Source organism: Staurois parvus, unplaced genomic scaffold, assembly GCF_062004578.1.
Source record: "Staurois parvus isolate SC_StPar_1 unplaced genomic scaffold, SC_StPar_1.0 ptg000159l, whole genome shotgun sequence".
NCBI lineage: Eukaryota > Metazoa > Chordata > Amphibia > Anura > Ranidae > Staurois > Staurois parvus.
The window spans coordinates 6,555,876-6,578,069 of record NW_028317955.1 but is presented as its reverse complement, the minus strand read 5'-3'; the positions used below and the strand labels follow the sequence as shown (position 1 = coordinate 6,578,069).

Below are 22,194 nucleotides of genomic sequence, written 5' to 3'. Positions count from 1 at the left end.
TTATCATTTACGTATAGTATTGTATTAGGTTTGTAAATCTCTCCTGAATGGACACATTTAAGATACAATATGTATGACAGATGTGCTTTTTTATGTAGACTTCACATTAGTCAGCAAATGAAGGTTCCATTATGGGAATAGGTTTTAGAACACAGGTATTTTAACAGTCCTTTCACATATATCATAGACACTGCATTATAAACCCATCAATGCTGTTTTCTGCTATGAGGAAACAAGACTCTGGCCATTTCAGACTGTCTGGAGCCTGATGTGACCCCAGCATGTCTTCTGTAGACACTGTAATAATTTTGAGTTCTATACAGAGATCTGGAGACATGACAAGGCACTAACTGAAAAATATGCCTGATTGTTGAATATTTAAAGTTACTGTCACAGGAAAAGGGAGTTTTTCTGGTAAGGTTTTGCATTTTTCATTAGTTATTTTGAAATGTTGTAGAAATGGCACATATAGTAGAGAATGAATAATTGTTTTGTACATTGTAAGAATTAACTTCAAAATGAGAGCTTGTAACAAGCTGGTTTATGTGCCAGAGCAGGGCTTGTTTTCTCAAAAAATAGGTGCAGGAACTCCCCCTCCCCCCCCCCCTTCTGAGCCACTTTGTCTCCACCCCTACCCACCTCTGGTACGTCCCATGGTTCCACCCCCTACTCACCTCTGACCACCATCCCATGGTTCCACCCCCTACTCACCTCTGACCACCGTCCCATGGTTCCACCCCCTACTCACCTCTGAGCATCGTCCCATGGTTCCACCCCCTACTCACCTCTGACCACCGTCCCATGGTTCCACCCCCTACTCACCTCTATCCACCGTCCCATGGCGCCACCCCCTACTCACCTCTGAGCATCGTCCCATGGCTCCACCCCCTACTCACCTCTGAGCATCGTCCCATGGTTCCACCCCCTACTCACCTCTGACCACCGTCCCATGGTTCCACCCCCTACTCACCTCTGAGCACCATGCCTTGGTTCCACCCCTACTCCCTTTTGAGCACCGTTCCGTGGTTCCACCCCTACTCACCTCTGAGCACCGTCCCGTGGTTCCACCCCCTACTCACCTCTGAGCACCGTCCCGTGGTTCCACCCCCTACTCACCTCTGAGCACCGTCCCGTGGTTCCACCCCCTACTCACCTCTGAGCACCGTCCCGTGGTTCCACCCCTACTCACCTCTGAGCACCGTCCCGTGGTTCCACCCCTACTCACCTCTGAGCATCATTTCGAGGTTCCACCCTCTACTCACCTCTGAGCACCGTCCCGTGGTTCCACCCCCTACTCACCTCTGAGCACCATGCCGTGGTTCCACCCCCTACTCACCTCTGAGCACCATGCCGTGGTTCCACCCCCTACTCACCTCTGAGCACCGTCCCGTGGTTCCACCCCCTACTCACCTCTAAGCACCATCCCGTGGTTCCACCCCCTACTCACCTCTGAGCACCGTACCGTGGTTCCACCTCCCAGTACCTCCCCTTTTAGAGAATACAGATCCAAGTATCATTTTGTGCTACTAAGTAGTTTGTATGAAATTTGCTAATGATAACAAGAAAGACAGTAAAATAGATTCCCTGCAGTAAGCAACAATATACCCCCCCACACACAAACACACACCACAATAGACTCCCCCCAGCAACAATGGACTCCCCACAACAAAATACCACCCCAGCAATAATAGACCCCCAACAGCAGCAACAGATCTGCTGTAAAAAAGCCCTGTGCCAGAGTGCATTCTAGGCTAGGTTCACACCTTTTACATCTGCACTTTCACATTTTTGTGGGGGGGGGGGGATATTTTTTTCGGGTATTTTTCATGCGCTGTGTATAGGACTAAAACATATGTTGATCCACTAAAAAGCACCTATAGTATTTTCACTGACACAGAACAGTGTGTGTGAACAGGCCCCATAGAGAAGAATCAAAATCTTTTTGTAATGCGTAGTTGGGCCTGGGGCAATGTTCAATAAATGGCACAGGTGTAAACATCGACTTCCAGTCCAATTTTATTCATTAACAAAGGAAGTGGAACATTCCAACCTCCTGGCTATTTGTTGCCCAGCTCTGTCCCCCCATCAAGACAGAGCTGCTTCAGTCCCAGCCTCTTTACTGGACTATTTGTTCCAGTGTCCAATTTGGACCTTCAATCTGCTCACACACTTAGTGCTCAGCTCACCACTCACATTACAATCTGATCATACAATCTCCTTTTAGATCTACCAAGGAAGGTAAGTATATACCCTAACTTTTCCCAATAGACTTTTTTTTTTTTTAAATTTTGACTACAGTTTTTCAGCACTGTGGGAAGCCGTGAATTGTTATTAGGGTTTGCTTTAATTTAGACCTTAAGTCACACTACACATTGGAGGGTTCAGACCCATTTCCTTTACGCTCGCATAGAGGTACTATCCCATGCCAAAATAACCAGCACAACCTATTGTACATAACTATAGAAAATACATATAACCATGCAGTGAAAAATGGAATATGTTACCCTAAAATTATATTTACTTGACTTTTGTAAATCCAATATTATTAAATAAAATATTGTGCAACCCTTAAATTATGCTGTATATAAACCCTGAAACACAAATGTAATATATTGTAGTTTACCTGTCCTTTTTTTTATTTTTTTTAATTTAAATATTTATTTTCAAGTGAACAAGTTATACAAACTTTCACTTTAAAAACATTAACACAATTATAGTACAATAATCATATCACCCATTTCTACTCCCCCCCCCCCCACATCTCCTATCTAAACGAAAGTGAATTCCTCTTGTATCTTATTTTTCTCTCTCTTTGGGAGGTTTATGTTTAAAATCTCAGTTTTTGTTGGATTGACTTGATATCTCCCCGTACTCTTTCAATGCCTTCATTAAATTTGGTAATGTTATCCTAGGGTTCCCCACAGAAAACAACATATCATCCGCATAAGCTGCCACCTTATGCTCTGTGTCTCTTATCCGTATTCCCTTTATATCCGTATTATTCCTTATTGTAGACAATAGAGATTCTAATGACAAAATATATAATAGTGGAGACAGAGGGCATCCCTGTCTTGTTCCATTTAGCATCCCGAAATACTCTGATAGATCCCCATTGACCATGATTGCTGCAGAGTGTACACTGTATAACTTCCTTATCCATTCTCTCATTCTGACTCCCAACCCCAATACTTCCAGTGTGTCCATCATGTATCCCCAATCTGCCCTATCAATTGCCTTTTCGGCATCGATCGAGAGCAGCACCACAGGGGTTTTCTCTTTTCTACTTTTATGGATGAGGAACAAAGATCTCAATCCATTGTCTCTGCCCTCTCTCCCTGGAACAAAACCCACTTGATCTATATGTATCCATTCTGGCATTAGTTCTTTCAATCTATTTGCGTATAATTTAGTATCTGTGTTCAGTAAAGAAATCGGTCTAAAACTTGAACAATGTTCAAGTTTACCTGTCCTTAGATATAATGACTGCCTTTTTTTAAGGCATTTTTTACTTTATTTTCACTGTTCTTTATGCCAGTAAAACATTTCCTGTCTGAGGGTGACAACGCACTTCCACCATACTGTATCTATTGGAGCAGTTGTGTCACCCTAAGCTACTCTTCTGGTTTGAACTTCAAATGTCTCCACTTTTTCCCCATCTCCATTTTATTGTGAAGGGGAGGTTGTTTAGTTCACAGAATGTGGCTTGGAACGCTAATAGTATTGTTTAAGGTTTCAGCTGAGTACATAGAAAATTACAGGGATATTGGATTTCATTTGGTATCAACAGGTACTTTTCTGTACTTGCAGAAAAATGTACTTAGTCTGAAGGAAGAAAACTAATGCAGCCACCAGGTTTAAGTCTAGTAAGTTGCAATATATTAAATGTTATATTAAAAATATATTACCATGCACGTCTTCATTTGAGTCCACGCACTCCTCCTTACTCATGGCCGCAGATTAAAGAGGACGGGTAATTTTTCTGTCAGCTGCAGGAAGTTTGCTTCACTATATATCCTACATTGGAATATCAAAATGGCTTTGAGGTGGATTATTGTTGAGGATCCTGGGAATACTTTTCACTGCATGATAAGAGGACACATTTTAGGTCTTGTGAACCTCTCGAATACACGATCTTTACACTATGTGCCTTCAGCACTTTATTGTTTTTCTTTGTACTCTATTATGTTTCTAATTTGCATTGAAATGCTTGCTGTACTTTTTTATATTTAACTGAAGATACTTTCAATAAAAAAATTACCCGATTTAAAAAAAAAAAAAAAAAAAAAAAAAGGTATTGGGCAGAGTCAGCACTACAGCAATACAGTGTGTGGTCACAGTTGGGATGGGAAGTCAAACATGGAATCTTCTTTCTTAGCGACCCTGCATTGTCAAACTTTGAAACGGCAGAATAGTGAGAATTGTCTGTCTCTAGTTATTACGGGTACTGATTGGCAGGTTAAATTTTAATACTTGATTTCCTTGAAGGCTGGAAAAGAAACAAACAGAAAAAAAAAAGATTTTTTTCTGGATTATAATGACTTCACTTGTAGCCAGGCCTGGAAGGCACACAGCCTTTTGGGCCCAAAACATAATCTTTCTGCACAGAACATTTTCTTCTTTTCCTGGACCGATCCTGCATATTGTAACAATAAGTCCACAACTAAAGCTGAAATCCAGGCAAATAATAAATTGGCAATTTTATATATGTATTCATTTTAAATAAATATAACAATTCAGTTATGTAATAATTTGAAATAAAATATAACTCAACATGCAGCTGTACATGTTTGTATGTTCCTGACATCTTGATATAATCCTGTTCACAGCACTGAGACTGGGAGTTGGAGAAGCAGCACTAGGAGCCAATCAGATATGCTGCATACATATGTGATGCCAGGGAACATGCTGGCAGGAGGAGAGAGCTCTAAGAGCTGATGGGTGAACTGTTTCTGCTTCTTTACTGCCCAATCACAGGCTGAGAGGTGAGCAAGCACTATTGCTTAACAGAAGCAGAGAAAAGTCAGATGGCCAGCCTGGCTTTACAGTCTGCACAATGAAGTAAATATCAGGACTGGGTGACCAAATATACACATCCTGACCTGTAAATCAATACATTTATATATATTTCAACTGTGTCTTTAATTGTTTGCCTGGAGTTCAGCTAAAAATACTTTCATTTCTACTGATAACAGGAAATAAATTAATGGCTGATATTTTTACAAGGAGAAGCTGCCTGCTATCTATAGGCAATATACCTGATGATAATATGATGATGATATGATGATACCCTCATCATATCACGACTCGACTACTGCAACTCCCTCCTCACTTGCCTGCCTCGCCGCTGGCTATCCCCGCTTCAGTCGATCCTGAATACGGCTGCCAGACTCATTCACCTTTCCAACCGCTCCGTTTCCGCCACCCCCCTCTGCCAATCCCTCCACTGGCTTCCGATTGCGCAGCGGATCAAATTCAAAATCCTAACACTGACGTACAAAGCTGTCCACCACACTGCCCCGAACTACATCACCGACCTAATATCCAAGTGCTGCCCAGCACGCACACTCCGCTCCTCACAAGACCTCCTTCTCTCTAGTTCCCTGGTCTCCTCCTCCCATGCCCGCCTCCAGGACTTCTCCAGGGTGTCACCCATCCTCTGGAACTCCCTTCCCCAACCCATCAGATTATCACCTACTCTCCTCTCCTTTAGGCGCACCCTGAAAACCCATCTCTTCAGGGATGCCTACCCCACCCCCTGCTGACTTGCCGACCTCCTCCACTCTTCCTACCACCCCATCCCCCACAGCTATCTCCTCCTGTGCCACCATCCCCTCCCTCCTAGATTGTAAGCTCGAAAGAGCAGGGCCCTCAATCCCCTCATGTTTTGCATTGTATTGGTATTGTTCTGTCACATGTTCTGTCCCCCTCTGTAATGTACAGCGCTGAGCGAACTATCGGTGTTTTATAAATACTGTATAATAATAATAATGATAAATCCATCACTGATTCTAGCCATTTCTTCTGGCAGTGACTTAGGGTGGTGTTGTAATACACATTGTCCTTCTGAGGTTCCACGAATTCAGGTACATAAAGCTAATTAGTATTTTCTTATTGTTAATAGGACAATGCCACTGGAACCGGGCAAGACGCAGTCTGGGGAAGAATCATCAAATGAAGCCAGCAGGACGAGCCGTGGGGACAACTCGGACGTGTCAGAGGAATCTGTCCGGAAGCGAACTCGGAATAGTACCCCCAGCCCACACCGAGGAAACGCTGCCCAGGGTGAGGTCTACCAGGTCATTTCTGTTAAAGTGAACAACTGCTGTCAATACTGTGAGGTGGTGAATACAAGGCCTATACAACTGTGCAGTGTAGGGTTAACAGCAGAGCAACATTAAGCTTGACTTATCTATTCCGTTCTTTTTTTTTTTACCCTTCTTATTTAAAGCAGTAATAAACCACAAAGCAAAAATGTATTATATTGCAGCTTACCTATTCTTAGATATGGTGGCTGCATTAGTTTTCTTTTTTTTTAGGATTTCTTTCCCTTATTTTCACCTGGTGATCTGGCCTGTATGTCTGTTGTTTTTCAAAAGAAGAAGCTCTCCTGCAGTTCCAGGAATAAGATAAACTAATTCCCACTGAAAACAGTGCTTACTATGGTCAGCTTTTACTGTAACTGCTTATAAAGCGTTAGCTGGAGTTTGGCTTCCATTTGTTAGTGTATTTAAATCTTCGAGTGCATCAAACACTCCCTGTAATGGTAAAGCATACTGAGCCCTTCACAAAGCTATGTGAAAGGGCAAGGACGCCATGTTGTTCAGAATTCAGCCATGACGGTTTGTAACACAAGTTGGCAAATAGCAGCAGTGGTCCCCTTTTCTTCATCCCCATTACATCCCAGTGACAGCCCAGGGCCACTCCTCAGCCTCTTTGTTGATCATTTGGTCTCTGTCAACACTCCCTTGATACCAAAGAAAAGTGGACTGCAAACACATCTGATAGCTCTTGTGTACCATCAAATGAAGAAAGATCTGTCAGGTTATGAGAGCCAACATATCGCCTTACTCATTGACTGAAGTCTGCTGAAACCAAGATTTGCAAGTATTTTTTCATATTCTTTGTAAAGAGCTGTGCAAACTGTTGGCGCTATATAAATCCTGTATAATATTATAATAATTTTCAACTCCTTTTTATTTCTCTGTTGCATTAATGTCTCTTTTGTAATATTTTTTTTGTGAATGTATTATTTGCACCATTTATACCTTTCCATTATTATTAAACTATATTTTGAAAAGAGCTAAAGCTGTCTCTAATGCCCTAATGCAAACTAAAAGGATCCCTGTCTCTTGAGTGCTAATGTGTAGTCTAAATCCCTGAATATGCCTGTCCGTGGTGACAGCGCATGCTACAGACGTTTATTCTAAAATCATAATTGGTATTAATATCTCTTGGTAAGAAAAAGTAGGTGGTGGCAGGCTAAAGGGTTAATTGCTTAGTTAACTAAACCCAGTGACAATCGCTCTGTCTGTCGTCACCTAGATTGTGGTCCCGCAAGCTGGAAAATCTTTGTGCCGGGTAGGGCTGAGAGCATCATTGTTGCGTATCAGTGACAGCGTAATGTGAGTTCGATCACCCATTGGTCACAAGTTTGTGTAAAGGGCAGTGGTCTGACACCGTGTTTGTCTAACTCCCCACCCCCCAGATTAACACTGCTGCTGTCCAAAGGTGCCCCCTCTGCTCCTTCATCCAGAGTGTAGCCACTCTAATACAGGAGGTGTGTTACTGGCCAGATCACCAGCTGAACCACCAGGGAAAAAAGAAAACTAATGCAGCCACCACATCTAATGACTGATGAGCTGCAATATATAACATTTTTGGTTTTGGGTGTAATACTGCTTTAATGTGTTATTTGTACCTGACATATCTGTTGATGTAATTTTTCAGTTCTTCAGCAGCATCTGATGCGTTTTCAAAGCCTTAGATCTAGCTAGTCACTGTCTAGTCTCTGTGTAGTAGTAGTATTATTATTATTCTACAGTATTTATAAAGCGCCGATAGTTCGCTCAGCGCTGTACATTACAAAGGGGGACAGAACATGTGACAGAACAATACCAATACAATGCAAAACATGAGGGGATCGAGGGCCCTGCTCTTTCGAGCTTACAATCTAGGAGGGAGGGGATGGTGGCACAGAAGGAGATAGCTGTGGGGGATGGAGTGGTAGGAAGAGTGGAGGAGGTCGGCAAGTTAGCAGGGGGTGGGGTAGGCTTCCCTGAAGAGATGGGTTTTCAGGGTGCACCTAAAGGAGAGGAGAGTAGGTGATAATCTGATGGGTTGGGGCAGGGAGTTCCAGAGGATGGGTGACACCATGGAGAAGTCCTGGAGGCGGGCATGGGAGGAGGAGACCAGGGAACTAGAGAGAAGGAGGTCTTGTGAGGAGCGGAGTGTGCGTGCTGGGTGGTACTTGGATATTAGGTCGGTGATGTAGTTCGGGGCAGTGTGGTGGATGGCTTTGTACGTCAGTGTTAGGATTTTGAATTTGATCCGTTGGGCAGTGGAGGGATTGGCAGAGGGGGGTGGCAGCGGAAACGGAGCGGTTGGAAAGGTGAATGAGTCTGGCAGCCGTATTCAGGATCGACTGAAGCGGGGATAGCCAGCGGCGAGGCAGGCCAGTGAGGAGGGAGTTGCAGTAGTCGAGTCGTGATATGATGTGGGAGTGGATGAGCTGTTTAGTGGTTTCTGGGGTTAGGAACGTGCGGATTTTGGCGATGTTGCGCAGGTGGAGTCTGCATGAGCTTGTTAAAGATTGGACTTTGGGCTGGAAGGATAGGTTGGAGTCCAGAATGACACCAAGTACTCTGGCCTGCAGGGCGGGTTTGATGGTGGCGTTGTTGGACATGATGGAGAAGTCAATGGGGGGTGGTGTCCGGGCTGGGGGGAAGACAAGAAACTCGGTCTTGGAGAGGTTCAGTTTAAGGAAGTGGAGCGACATCCAGTCAGATATGTCGCTCAGTAGGTGTGTGATTCGGGCGGAGACCGAGGGGGTAAGGTGGGGGGTTGAGAGATAGATTTGTGTGTCGTCGGCATATAGGTGGTAGTTGAAGCTGTGCGAGTGTATGAGTGTTTCTTAATTTATTCACAGATGCTTCCTTGCTACATTGTATGGCCCTGAAAACACTCAGCATCTCACCCCTGGTGCATACCTACATCTATATTTCTTCATGTAAATAAGCTATAGACCTCAGATGTTGGATTGATCATTATATTTGTTCTTTAACATGATAAAGTTTCCTGCACAACAATGTGCTGATCGTTGCTGTTTATATAGATGATCAAGTACAAGTCTTTCATAATACATGCCCCACGTTCACATATTCCAGCTAAGAAGAGACAAAATCATAGTAGGTAGCCTAGCAGTGCAGCAAAAGATAGGCATATGGATCAAGGTTTGTAGCAGTCATTAATAAATGCACCTTTCTATGGCAATCTGCTGATTATTATATATTGTATTGACTTTCCTGTATGTTGCAGCTAGTCCCCCTCGTTTTGTGTCAGTCGAGGAGCTCATGGATGCAGCTAAGGGTGTCACTAACCTAGCCTTGGCTCATGAGATTGTGGTGAACGGAGGCTTTCAGATCAAACCTATGGAGCTTCCTCATGGAAGGTAAGATAAGGATAGGCTAGGCAGTGGTAAAGGCCCTAAGCCAGGGGTGCCCAACTGTTGACCCTCAGGCCACATGTGGCCAGTGGAGCCCTCCGATGTGTCCCACGACCTCCTGCTCTGGGATGGCACACCAAATCCTGAATGCATCACGCCTGCAGGATAGAAGTGCATCAGGGTGAAAAGCAGTCTTCAGCCCCTTTCGCATGATCGATCCGATCGGGTCCACCTGTCTGTTTTTCAGGCGGACCCAATTGGATCTTCCATTCTATGGTGGACTTGTGTCTGTTTACACCTCTCTACCTCCAATCCGATCTTCTACTAATCTTCACCCGTCTGGGTGGGTTGGATCAGAGGGCCCACAGAGTAGAGCAGGCTGTGTCCATGTCCACTCTGCATATGCAGACCTGTTATCCACCTGGTCTGCTCTGCTCATTGTGGTCGGGGACGCTTCAAAAGGTTGGGCACTCCTGCCCTAAGTGGTAAACCTAAAATACAGTACAGTATATGTCCCATAGTAGGACTGTCTGAATGGACAGCTTGTGATACCCGTTGTCACCTACAGGTGGCAGTGCAGATGTAAGTTAATGCATAAGCTGTAAATTTATGTATCCCTCTTCATAGGAGTCCTATTACTGGGAAATTGCACAATCTGTCTTTATTGACCTTCTTCTGAAAATGCTAGTTGACAGACAGTATCCTCATGTCTTACATACTTTCATGGTCACCAACACAGAACAAAGATGCCAATCATAAGTTTCAACTTTTGCTTAATTCACTTGCTGCATTCTTGTTTGGGTCTGTAATTTGGAAATCATTCTAACCAGAGAAAGCCAAGCAATGAGCATTTTTCAGAAGGGGTCAGCAATGGCAGTCCATGTGTTTTCTTTCAAGAGAGGTATCCTTTATAACATAGTAACATTGCAACACAAGTATCCCTTATACCATTTCTCTAAACAGATACCTTTTATATAGAAAATCTCCAGTCTTGTGTAAAAGTATGTACAGTGAAGGAAATAAGTATTTGATCCCCTGCTGATTTTGAATGTTTGCCCACTCACTGAGACAGAATAGCAACAAAAAATTCAAAAGAAATGCATGTCTAACAAATTATGCACTGATTTGCATGTTCATGAGGGAAATAAGTATTTGATCCCCCTATCATTCAGCAGGATTTCTGGCTACCAGGTGTCTTTCAAACAGGTAACAAGCTGAGATTAGAAGAAGTCTCTTAAAGGGAGTGCTGCTAATCTCATTTTGTTACCTGTATAAAAGACACCTGTCCACAGGAGCAATCAAACAATCAGATTCCAAACTCTGCACCATGGCAAAGACCAAAGAGCTGTGCAAGAATGTCAGGGACAAGATTGTAGACCTACACAAGGCTGGACTGGGCTACCAAACTATCGCCAAGCAGCTTGGTGAGAAGGTGACAACAGTTGGTGTAACCATTCGCAAATGGAAGACACACAAAACAACTGCCAGTCTCCCTAGGTCTGGTGCACCATGTAAGATCTCACCTCGTGGAGTGTCAATAATCATGAGAACAGTGAGGAATCATCCCAGAACTACACGTGAGGATCTTGTCAATGATCTCCAGGCAGCTGGGACCACAGTCACCAAGAAAACAATTGGTAACACACTATGCCGACAAGGATTGAAATCCTGCAGTGCCCACAAGGTCCCTCTGCTCAAGAAAGCACATGCCCAGGCCTGTCTGAAGTTTGCCACTGAACATCTGAATGTTGCAGAGGAGGACTGGCTGAAAGTGTTGTGGTCAGATGAGACCAAAATTGAGCTCTTTGGCATCAACTGTGTTTGGAGGAGGAGGAATGCTGCCTATGACCTCAAGAACACATCCCAACTGTCAAACATGGTGGTGGAAACATTCTGCTTTGTGGGTGTTTTTCTGCTAAGGGGACAGGACAACTGCACCGCATCAAAGGGACGATGGACGGGGCAATGTACTGTCAAATCTTGGGTGAGAACCTTCTTCCCTCACCCAGGGCATTGAAAATGGGTTGTGGATGGGTGTTCCAGCATGACAATGACCCAAAACACAGGGCCAGGGCAACAAAGGAGTGGCTCAAGAAGAAGCACATTTAGGTCCTGGAGTGGCCTAGCCAGTCTCCAGACCTTAATCCGATTGAAAATCTGTGGAGGGAGCTGTAAGTTCGAGTTGCCAAATGTCATCCATCAAACCTTAATGACTTGGAGAGGATCTGCCAAGAGGAGTGGGCCAAAATCTCTCCTGATATGTGGGCAAACCTGGTGGCCAACTACAGGAAACATCTGACATCTGTGATTGCCAACAAGGGATTTGACACCAAGTACTAAGTCATGTTTTGTGAAAGGGATCAAATATTTATGCACTGATTTGCATGTTCATGAGGGAAATAATTTGTCAGACATGCATTTCTTTTGAATTTTTTGTTGCTATTCTGTCTCTCACTGTTACAATACACCTACCATTCGATTTTTAGACTAATTTCTTTGTGAAGGGGCAAACATTCAAAATCAGCAGGGGATCAAATACTTATTTCCTCCACTGTATCATTACAACAGAAGACATTTTTGTAATTTAATCTTATTAAAAATGTCCTTTTCATTTCAAACTACTACTACTCTTGGGTTACCTGACCTGCTAGATCCTTATGTCTCTTTTTTTAGGCTTCAGGGCAAAAACTATCCAACTGGGTTCTAAGCTCTGCCCAACTGGTCATATATTTTATATTACAGATAATGCAGAATCGGCACCCATCAAAAGGGTGCAGAACTGAGATCTTTCTATTGGTGTCACCAAATGGTTCAACCAGAGTCCAACCATGACTGAGATATCCATTTTAGTAGACTTATCCTCTCATTTGTTTTTATTTTCCTGCAATTTCTTGCAGCCTGGAAAGAACAGTTCGGGACATTGTGCACAAAGCATTCTGGGATTGCTTAGAGGCTCAGTTCAATGAAGACCCTCCAGTGTATGACCATGCAATAATATTGTTGGGAGAAATTAAAGAGGTAATACAGTTCTACCTTCTTTTTTTCAAATTGTCATCTTTTTCGATAACCTGTACAAGAGAAGACAATTCTAATTTAACTTGACATGGAAACACCATAAATTAAAATAGAAAAAACTCTGGATTGCAAGTCTTAATGCAAATGTTTAGATATAGAGGTGTGTGTGTGTGTGTGTGTGTGTGTGTGTGTGTGTGTGTGTGTGTGTGTGTGCGTGCGTGCGTGCGTGCGTGCGTGCGTGCGTGCGTGCGTGCGTGCGTGCGTGCACCATTCATAAAGTATTCAGACCCCCTTCACTTTTTAAAATTTTGTTATGTTGCAGCCTGATGCTACAGTTGTTTAAATTCCTTTCTTTTTTATTTATTTTTTTTATCATTCTACACTCAGTACCCCATAAAGACAAAGTGAAAACAGAATTGTAGATATGTCTGCAAACTTATTAAAAAGAAAAACTAAAATAGCACATATACTTACGTGTTCAGAGCCTTTACTCAGTACTTTATTGAAGCACCTTTGGCAGAAATTACAGCCTCAAGTCTTTTTGGGTATGCCACGGCAAGCTTTGCATACCTGGATTGGGGGATTTTATGCCCTTCTTCTGTGCAAATCCTCTTAGGTTCAGTCAGGTTGGATGGGTTCCGTTGGTGGGCAGCCATTTTCAGGTCTCTCCTGAGATGTTCAATAGGGTTCAAGTCAGGGATCTTGCTGGGCCACTCTTGGACATTCACATAGTTGTCCATAAGCCACTCCTGTGTTGTCTTGACTGTGTGATTAGGATCATTGTCATGTTGGAAGGTGAACCTTTGGCCCATTCCTGAGCTTTGTGAAATAGGTTTTCATTGCGGATATCTCACAGTCTGAAAGTCCTTCAGGTGCTTTTTTGCAAATTCCAATGGGGCTTTCTGAATCTTGCAAGTAACACCTGGTTGTGGCTGGTTTATGGTGAAATTATTTTCTTTTCTCTTACGGATTACGACCACCAACAGTGCTCACTGGAACATTAAGAAGTTTAGAAATCCTTCTATAACCAATGCCATCAGTATGTTTTGAAACAATAAAGTTTCAAAGGTCTTGAAAGAGCTGTTTGCTTTTACTCATCATGAGATGTTTCTTGTTTAACACCTTTATAATGAGACACCTTTTTATAGGCCATCAGTTGAAATTGAACCAACTGATATTAATTTGCACTGACAAGGGACAGGATTGCTTCCTAATTACTGATAGATTTCAGCTGGTGTCTTGGCTTTCCATGCCTTTTTGCAACTCCCTTTCTTCATGTGCTCAATACTTTTTCCCTGTGTCTTACACGCACGCACGCACGCACGCACGCACGCACGCACGCACACACACACACACACACACACCTGTTAAAATGTCAGGTTTATGTGATGTAAAAAATGAGACAAAGAGAAATCATTTCAGAACTTTTTCCACCTTTTAATGTAAACTATAAACTGTTTGTTGAAGAACAAGCTGAAATCTTTTAGGTAGAGGGAAGTAAAAATAAAAAACTAAAATAATATGGTTGCATACGTGTGCACACTCTTAAACTAATACTTTGTTGGAGCACCTTTTGATTTTTTTCCAGCACTCAGTCTTTTTGGGTATGAGTCTATTAGCATCGCACATCTTGACTTGGCGATATTTGCCCACTCTTCCTTGCAAAAACACTCCATAACTGTCAGATTGTGAGGGCATTTCCTGTGCACAGCCCTCTTCAGATCACTCTACAGATTTTCGATTGGATTGAGGTCTCGGCTTTGGCTGGGCCATTCCAAAACTTTAATCTTCTTCCGGTTAAGCCATTCTTTTGTTGATTTGGATGTATGCTTTGGGTCGTTATCATGCTGAAATATGAAGTTCCTCTTCATGTTCAGCTTACTAGCAGAAGCCTGAAGGTTTTGTGCCAATATTGACTGGTATTTGGAACTGTGTATAATTCCCTCTACCTTAACTAAGGCCCCAGTTCCAGCTGAAGAAAAACAGCCCCAAAGCATGATGCTGCCACCACCATGCTTCACCGTGGGTATGGTGTTCTTTTGGTGATGTGCAGTGTTGTTTTTGCGGCAAACATATCTTTTGGAATTATGGCCAAAAAGTTCAACCTTGGTTTCATCAGACCAGAACACACTTTCCCACATGCTTTTGGGAGACTTCAGATGTGTTTTTGCAAAAATTTATCCGGGCTTGGATGTTTTTCTTCATAAGAAAAGGCTTCCGTCTTGCCACTCTACCCCATAGCCCAGACATATGAAGAATATGGGAGATTGTTGTCACATGGACCACACAGCCAGTACTTGCCAGGTATTCCTGCAGCTCCTTTAATGTTGCTATAGGCCTCTTGGCAACCTCCCAGACCAGTTTTCTTCTCGTCTTTTCATCAATGAGGGACATCCAGTTCTTGGTAATGTCCCTGTTGCATCATATTTTCTCCACTTGATGATGACTGTCTTCACTGTGTTCCATGGTATATCTAATGCCTTGGAAATTCTTTTGTACCCTTCTCCTGACTGACACCTTTTAACAATGAGATCCCTCTGATGCTTTGGAAGCTCTCTGCGGGCCATTGATTTTGCTGTAGGATGTGACTAATAAAATGTCAGGAAAGACCTACTAAAACAGCTGAACTTTATTTGGGGTTAATCAGAGGCACTTTAAATGATGGCAGGTGTGTACTGACTCCTATTTAACATGATTGTGAATGTGATTTGCTTAATTCTGAACACAGTTATAAGAGGGTGTGCACACTTATGCAACCACATTATTTTAGTTTTTTATGTCTATTCCCCCCCAACAAAAAAAAAGAATTCAGTTTGTTTTTCAATTGAGTTGTACAGCTTATAGGGTGACATTAAAGATGGAAAAAGTTCTGAAATTATTTTTCTTTGTCTCATTTTTTTACATCACAGAAACCTGAAATTTTAACAGGGGTGTGTAGACTTTTTATATCCACTGTATAATAATCTAATATACGCAGGAGATTGGGATCCTTTTTGTTTTAATGTAAGAAAAAGCTTAAACTGTAAAATGGGTTTGGATGGAGTTCCACTTTTTGGAATTTGCAGTAGCCCTTTTATAATTCTATATTATAAATTATATTTCTTGGTTCTGATGGCAATTATTCGATGAAAAGAAAACCTTATGGGTTACTGCACATTACACAGTATCATTACTCTGTAAACCCAAGTTAAACCAATTTTTTAATTCAAAGCCCAACTATATTCAGAAAATCCTTGTATAATTATTGGGCCATATAAATAAAAGTGTGAAAGGGAATTTGTGTTGGTAATATCAACTAAACAGTACTTCCTTTATCTTGTGTCTTCTGTGCTTTTAGGATGAAGCTGATTGGTAGCTCACAGACATGTCTTGTATCAAACATGGGGCATATGGGCAGCACAGTGGCTAAATGGTTAGCACTCCTGCCTGGCAGTACTAGGGTCGTTGGTTCAAATCCCAACCACGGCACCACCTGCTTGGAGTTTGCATGTTCTCCCTGTGCCTGTGTGTTTCCTCCAGGTACTCCAGTTTCCTCCCACACGTCAAAGACATGCTGGTAGGTTAATTGGATCCTGTCTAAATTGGCCCTAGTATGTGTATGTATGAATGTGAGTTAGGGACCTTAGATTGTACACCTCTTGAAGGTTAGGGACTGATGTGAATGTACAATATATATGTAAAGCGCTGTGTAAATTGACGGCACTATATATAAGTACCTGAAATAAAAAAACATGTTCATATAAAAGTGTTATCCTTCTTCCACTCGGATTGTGACATAATATTTCTGTTTTTAAGGCCCTTTTCTCATTCCTGTTACCTGGTCACACTCGGCTGAGGAATCAGATCAATGAGGTCCTGGACCTGGAGCTCATTAAGCAGCAGGCAGAGAATGGAGCTCTGGATATCCCTAAGCTTGCAGACTTTACTATTGGAATGATGGGAACATTGTGTGCCCCAGCTCGGGATGAGGAGATTAGGAAGCTACGGGACATTAAAGAGCCTGTGCCCTTGTTCAGGTATGTTTAACTACCCTTCCCTGCATCTTTTATCTAGATCTCATTGGGATCCCGCCAGAAAATTTCCAGTTCACCCCCACCTACCTACTTACTTTTGATTGGAGTTCTAAAATCTTCTGGAGTACATGCATATTTTCCAGGCTTTTCCTAATTGAAATCACTAAATATGACCATCTAACACTGTTACCCAATTTCCTTATAATGGTTGATTAATTAATATGCATAATAAAGTATTTATAAAGCGAGAAACCGGTTGTTTTTTTCTTTTTTTTTCCCCCAGATAGTGTAGGGAAGGGGTAGAACCCCTGTCAGGAAGGGTAAATCCCTTCCTGGGGACATTTGTCAGTAAAACATTGGAAGTTTTCCCTTCTTCCTTTTCTGGTGACAATTATAAAATTCCCATTACTTTCTATCTTTTGATAGTGGTTGCCAGGTCATACAAAGAGTATAAATTTTTGCAGTGAGGGCAAAGACTGGAATACAAACCTGACATAGCATTCCAACACTTAGGCACACTGGAGCTTTAGAGGAAGGTTGCACAGCATAGAATAATATGACAAATGGCCACAGTCCTGCCCAGAATGCCCATATTAACAGATTATGACAGACTTACCTGTCACATGAAGCTCTCCAATCAGGGCTGCTGTTAGAAATCATGGGGCCCTCTATAGTTTACCTGACAGACCCCCCCCTCCCCTTTGGTGAAATATCAGGGATCTAAACAGACCCCTGATGTCTCTTATTTGAGACTGAAAAAGAGACTGAGAATATAGATTGAATGAACATGAAGCACTCTAATGCTTCCTGTTCTTTCACAAATTGAAGCATAGTAAACACAGTTTACTATGCTTTACTTATGAATGGACACAGGAATGATCAGTACCAATCACTCACTGTGTTCATTCAGGAAAGGAAAGGGCCAGTAAATAGGACATATTTAACACTCCCCACTCACCATCATGACATTACCCCCCTGTGTGCCTGCAGCAGCAGCCAGCAGGAGAGGCAAGGAGGGAAGCCGGCAGTGCTGCAGGGAAGGGGGGCACTCAGGGGGGGCCCAGACAGCAGGGTCGTGGGGGTGCAGATACTGATCCACCTGCAGTGCAGCCACAGGGAGAAAAAGGAGGAGAAGCTGGCAGGGCTACAGGGGGAGCCACAAGAGCCAGCAGTAAGGCAGTACAGACGGCCGTTCTGCTCAGCAGGTGCCCCAAACCTCTTTTGAATTGATGGAGCCAGGACCCAATACAGGAAGGCCGGCTGTACTGCCTTATCAGCAGTCCTGCCTTCAGTCCTGAGCTGCCACCTCTCCCGCTGGTCACAAGTACTTCCATCTTCGCCCAGTCTTCCTTTCAGGTTCGCACTCTCTGGCCGCTTGAATGGCTCAGCTGAAATGACATCACTCCTCCACAGTCACATCATCACGACGAGTGGTGCTGTAAATGCATGTTGAAGCATTTATAAAAACCCTGTCAGAAATGTAATTCCACATTAAGCGTAGCTGCATGCCAGCAGCCCAGGGGGAACCCCGGCATGTACTATTTATTTCTAATGTAGTGCACTACAACCCATGGTGATGTCACCTGTGTTTTGTAGTGTGCTGTAATGTACGCTCCTTGGCAAGGTTATTTTTGGTTGTTTTTAATTTTTGGCTGGAGTTGCGCTTGATGTGAATTGCAATATCCGTTTACCAATTGCTGTTACTTGTCTCCTGCAATTCTACATCGTATTGCTTAAAGCCAAATATAATTTAATTTACATTTAATTTTCTTTTATAGTTCTAGGAATGTCCTGTGAAACACATATGAGTTATTCTACAAAGGCTTATGTTGGCGAATGGCTTAATATTAAAGATTTTTAAAACTGCTTTAAAATGAATTTTCCTGCAGCAGTCATTGTTAACCTTTACTATATACATGTTGAAATGTATTGGAGGACAGTAATGGGCTCTGTAAGATGCTGCTAGGTGATCTGAAAAATGTAAATATTTCCAGACAAACAGCTAAATATACAGCTGAAATACATATATGTGAAGTGAACAATCTATTTGTAACTCTGGTCAGCCAGCCTTGTGATCCTGGTTCCCCTGCTAGACAGCATAGATGGGTCCCTGACTTCCAAGCACTGATAAGCAGTATAGCTTGATCAAGGACCTGCCCCAGCCTGTTATTGGACAGTGAAGGAGCAGCACCACCCGGAGGAGGGCATCTCTCTGCTTTTTTTCTCATGTCAGCAGGTTCCCACTATGAGATGATAGAAGTTTCCATAATGCAAAAATAAAAAAAAGTCGCACACGTCCTTTCTCAGCGTCTGACAGTCATAACTTTCCCTTCAAAATATAAATGGTTGAAGGCAGGGGTGAATTTTAGTTGCCTAGCCCTTATGCTCATTCTCTGGCTTTAGTACTTTGAGCCATCATGCGGCTCAGGAAAGCCAGAAAAGGGTTGCAGGTTCCAATGATATAGATTTGATGACATGGTGATTACATGATCAGGGGCCATGCTGATTGGTTCTCAACCTTTAGGAGAGAAGGAGCTGTTATCGACAGTGTGGTCTCACAGCTAGGAGCATGCACAGTTGCGTGCTCCTAGCTGTAACAGGGAGCATAAATTAATGTTCTTTCAGTTCAGGACGTTATAAATGTTAAAATAACGGATAGTATAACTAGAAGATGTGTAACTGGCGGCAGCCATATTTGCTCAGTACATCCTTAGTCTCAAGGGGCTATGCCTTACCACTTCAGTTTCAGTGGTCTAATCTGTCCTGATTGAAAACAATAGACTGGACTTTTCCAATAGTAATTTTAGCAGGAATACTAATGACATCCCTTGATGATATTGATGTCCTCTACAGCAGTGGTTATCAAACCTATTGAGACCAAGGCCTGGTAAATTATGCCAAAAAAATCCATGCTCGAACAGTAACAAAAAAAGTTAATAAAAGTATGGGAATGCAAAATATGTATGGAAATGACTCTGAAGGGGCCTTGGTGTCACTGTGTGTGGGGAAAGGGGGGGGGGAGATTCTGGAGAGGGTTAGAGGACTCTGCAGCAAACTTGTTGGCCCTGTAGAGCATGAGATTTCTGGAGAGGGTCGGGGTCCCTCCAGGAGGCTAGGGGCTTTGCACGGACATTGTGGAAGGTTGGGGGCCTTATGGGGCTAGGAGGCACTGTGGGAGGTTGGGGGCCTTGTGGGGCTATGAGGCACTGTGGGAGGTTGGGGGCCTTGTGGGGCTAGGAGGCACTGTGGGAAGTTGGGGAGAACTGTGGGGCACTATTGAGTATTGGGGGCTCCATGGGTGGCTGGAGGCTCTACAGCAGGCTAGGAGGCACTGTGGGAGACTGGGTGGCACTATGGGGGCTGAGCACTCTCAGGTGGCATGGGAGCACTTTGAGGGTTTGTGGGACGCTGCAAGCAACTGTGGGAGGTTGGTGGCACTATTGTAGTTGAGAGGCACTGTGTGGATCTGCAGATGTCTGAAAGGCCTGGGAGGAGGAAGGCATTGTGAAGGCTGGGTGCTTGGGGCACTGTGGGGGGTCAAGTAACACTGTGGGCAATTATAGGAGGTTAGGAGGCACTGTAGCAGGTTAGGGAATCTGCTGCAGGCTGAAGGCCCAGGAGAAGAGAGATAATGGCCCAACAGTGTGTGTGTGTATATTTGTGCGTGTATGTATGTATGTATGTATGTGTGTATATAAATATACAGTGAGGAACAGAAGTATTTGAACACCCTGTGATTTTGCAAGTTCTCCCACTTAGAAATCATGGAGGGGTCTGAAATTCACATTGTAGGTGCATTCCCACTCTGAGAGACAGAATTAAAAATAAAATTCAGGAAATCACATTGTATGATTTTTAAAGATTTTTTTTGTCTTGCACTGCTGAACATAAGTATTTGAACACCTGAGAAAATCAGTGTTAATATTTGGTACAGAAGCCTTTGTTTGCAATTACAGAGGTCAAACGTTTCCTGTAGTTCTTCACCAGGTTTGCACACACTGCAACAGGGATTTTGGCCCACTCCTCCACACAGATCTCCTCTAGATCTGTCAGGTTTTGGGGCTGTCGTTGAGCAACCGATCTCACCTCGTGGGGTATCACTGATGATAAGAAAGGTGAGAAATCAGCCCAGAACTACAAGGGAGGTGCTGGTCAATGACATGAAGAGAGCTGGGACCACAGTTTCAAAAGTCACTGTCGGAAGAACACTACGCCGTCGTGGTTTCAAATCATGTATGGCACGGAAGGTTCCCCTGCTCAAGTCATCACATGTCCAGGCCCGTCTGAAGTTTGCCAATGACCATCTGGATGATCCAGAGGAGGCATGGGAGAAAGTCATGTGGTCAGAGTAGAACATTTTGGTCTAAACTTCACTCGTCGTGTTTGGAGGAAAAAGAAGGATGAGTTGCATCCCAAGAACACCATCACTACTGTGAAGCATGGGGGTGGTAACATCATGCTTTGGGGGTGCTTTTCTGCGAAGGGGACAGGACGACTGCACTGTATTGAGGAGAGGATGAATGGGGCCATTTATTGTGAGATTTTGAGCAACAACCTCCTTCCTTCAGTCAGAGCGTTGAAGATGGGTCGTTGCTGGGTCTTCCAGCATGACAACGACCCGAAGCACACAGCCAGGATAACCAAGGAGTGGCTCCGTAAGAAGCATATCAAGGTTCTGGAGTGGCCTAGCCAGTCTCCAGACCTAAATCCAATAGAACATCTTTGGAGGGAGCTGAAACTCCATGTTGCTCAGTGACAGCCCCGAAACCTGACAGATCTAGAGGAGATCTGTGTGGAGGAGTGGGCCAAAATCCCTGTTGCAGTGTGTGCAAACCTGGTGAAGAACTACAGGAAACATTTGACCTCTTTAATTGCAAACAAAGGCTTCTGTACCAAATATTAACACTGATTTTCTCAGGTGTTCAAATACTTATATTCAGCAGTGCAAGACAAATACATTCTTTAAAAATCATACAATGTGATTTCCTGAATTTTGTTTTTAATTCTGTCTCTCAGAGTGGAAATGCACCTACAATGTGAATTTCAGACCCCTCCATGATTTCTAAGTGGGAGAACTTGCAAAATCGCAGGGTGTTCAAATACTTCTGTTCCTCACTGTATGTATGTGTATGTAGGTGTGTGTATATATATATTTATATATTTTTTTTTTTACTTCTGTGTGACTTGTGCTTTGTGTTGACATTTGTGTCAGGTGTTTATAGTATATTGTAAATTAAAGAAAGCCTTTTACTGTGTGTTGGCGGATGGTTTCCAGTGCTGCTAAACAAAGATTTATTGGAAGGCGTGGGTAAAACAGAGCTTATGTATTCCAAACTGTTTGACTGTTCCAGACAAATCCTCCATCCATCACTGTAGATTAAAGGATTGTGCTGTTTAATGTACAGTACTTGGCTTCGAAAATTGGGAATGTTGTCCAGAGCAGCAGAAGAGACGGACCGAGAGCACAATATAGGAGTTCGCCGACATCCACACACGTCTCTCTGT

The 22,194-nt window shown here is 43.2% G+C and overlaps 1 protein-coding gene across 3 annotated transcripts in view; it reads left to right on the top strand.

Annotated features, from left to right (window-relative positions):
- TCP11L1 (t-complex 11 like 1) overlaps window positions 1–22,194 on the top strand; it is a 60,474-nt gene that overhangs the window by 18,923 nt on the left and 19,357 nt on the right. For 2 of the 3 annotated variants that reach the window (XM_089675881.1, XM_089675880.1), the window contains exons 2-5: window positions 6,122–6,282; window positions 9,535–9,667; window positions 12,559–12,679; window positions 16,472–16,692. In XM_089675881.1, coding sequence (XP_089532007.1) covers window positions 6,126–6,282; window positions 9,535–9,667; window positions 12,559–12,679; window positions 16,472–16,692 — 632 coding nt within the window. In that variant the 5' untranslated portion in view covers window positions 6,122–6,125. Of the gene's footprint in view, window positions 1–4,974; window positions 5,102–6,121; window positions 6,283–9,534; window positions 9,668–12,558; window positions 12,680–16,471; window positions 16,693–22,194 lie in introns of those variants that run through there. The other variant, XM_089675882.1, reaches the window with a different exon arrangement.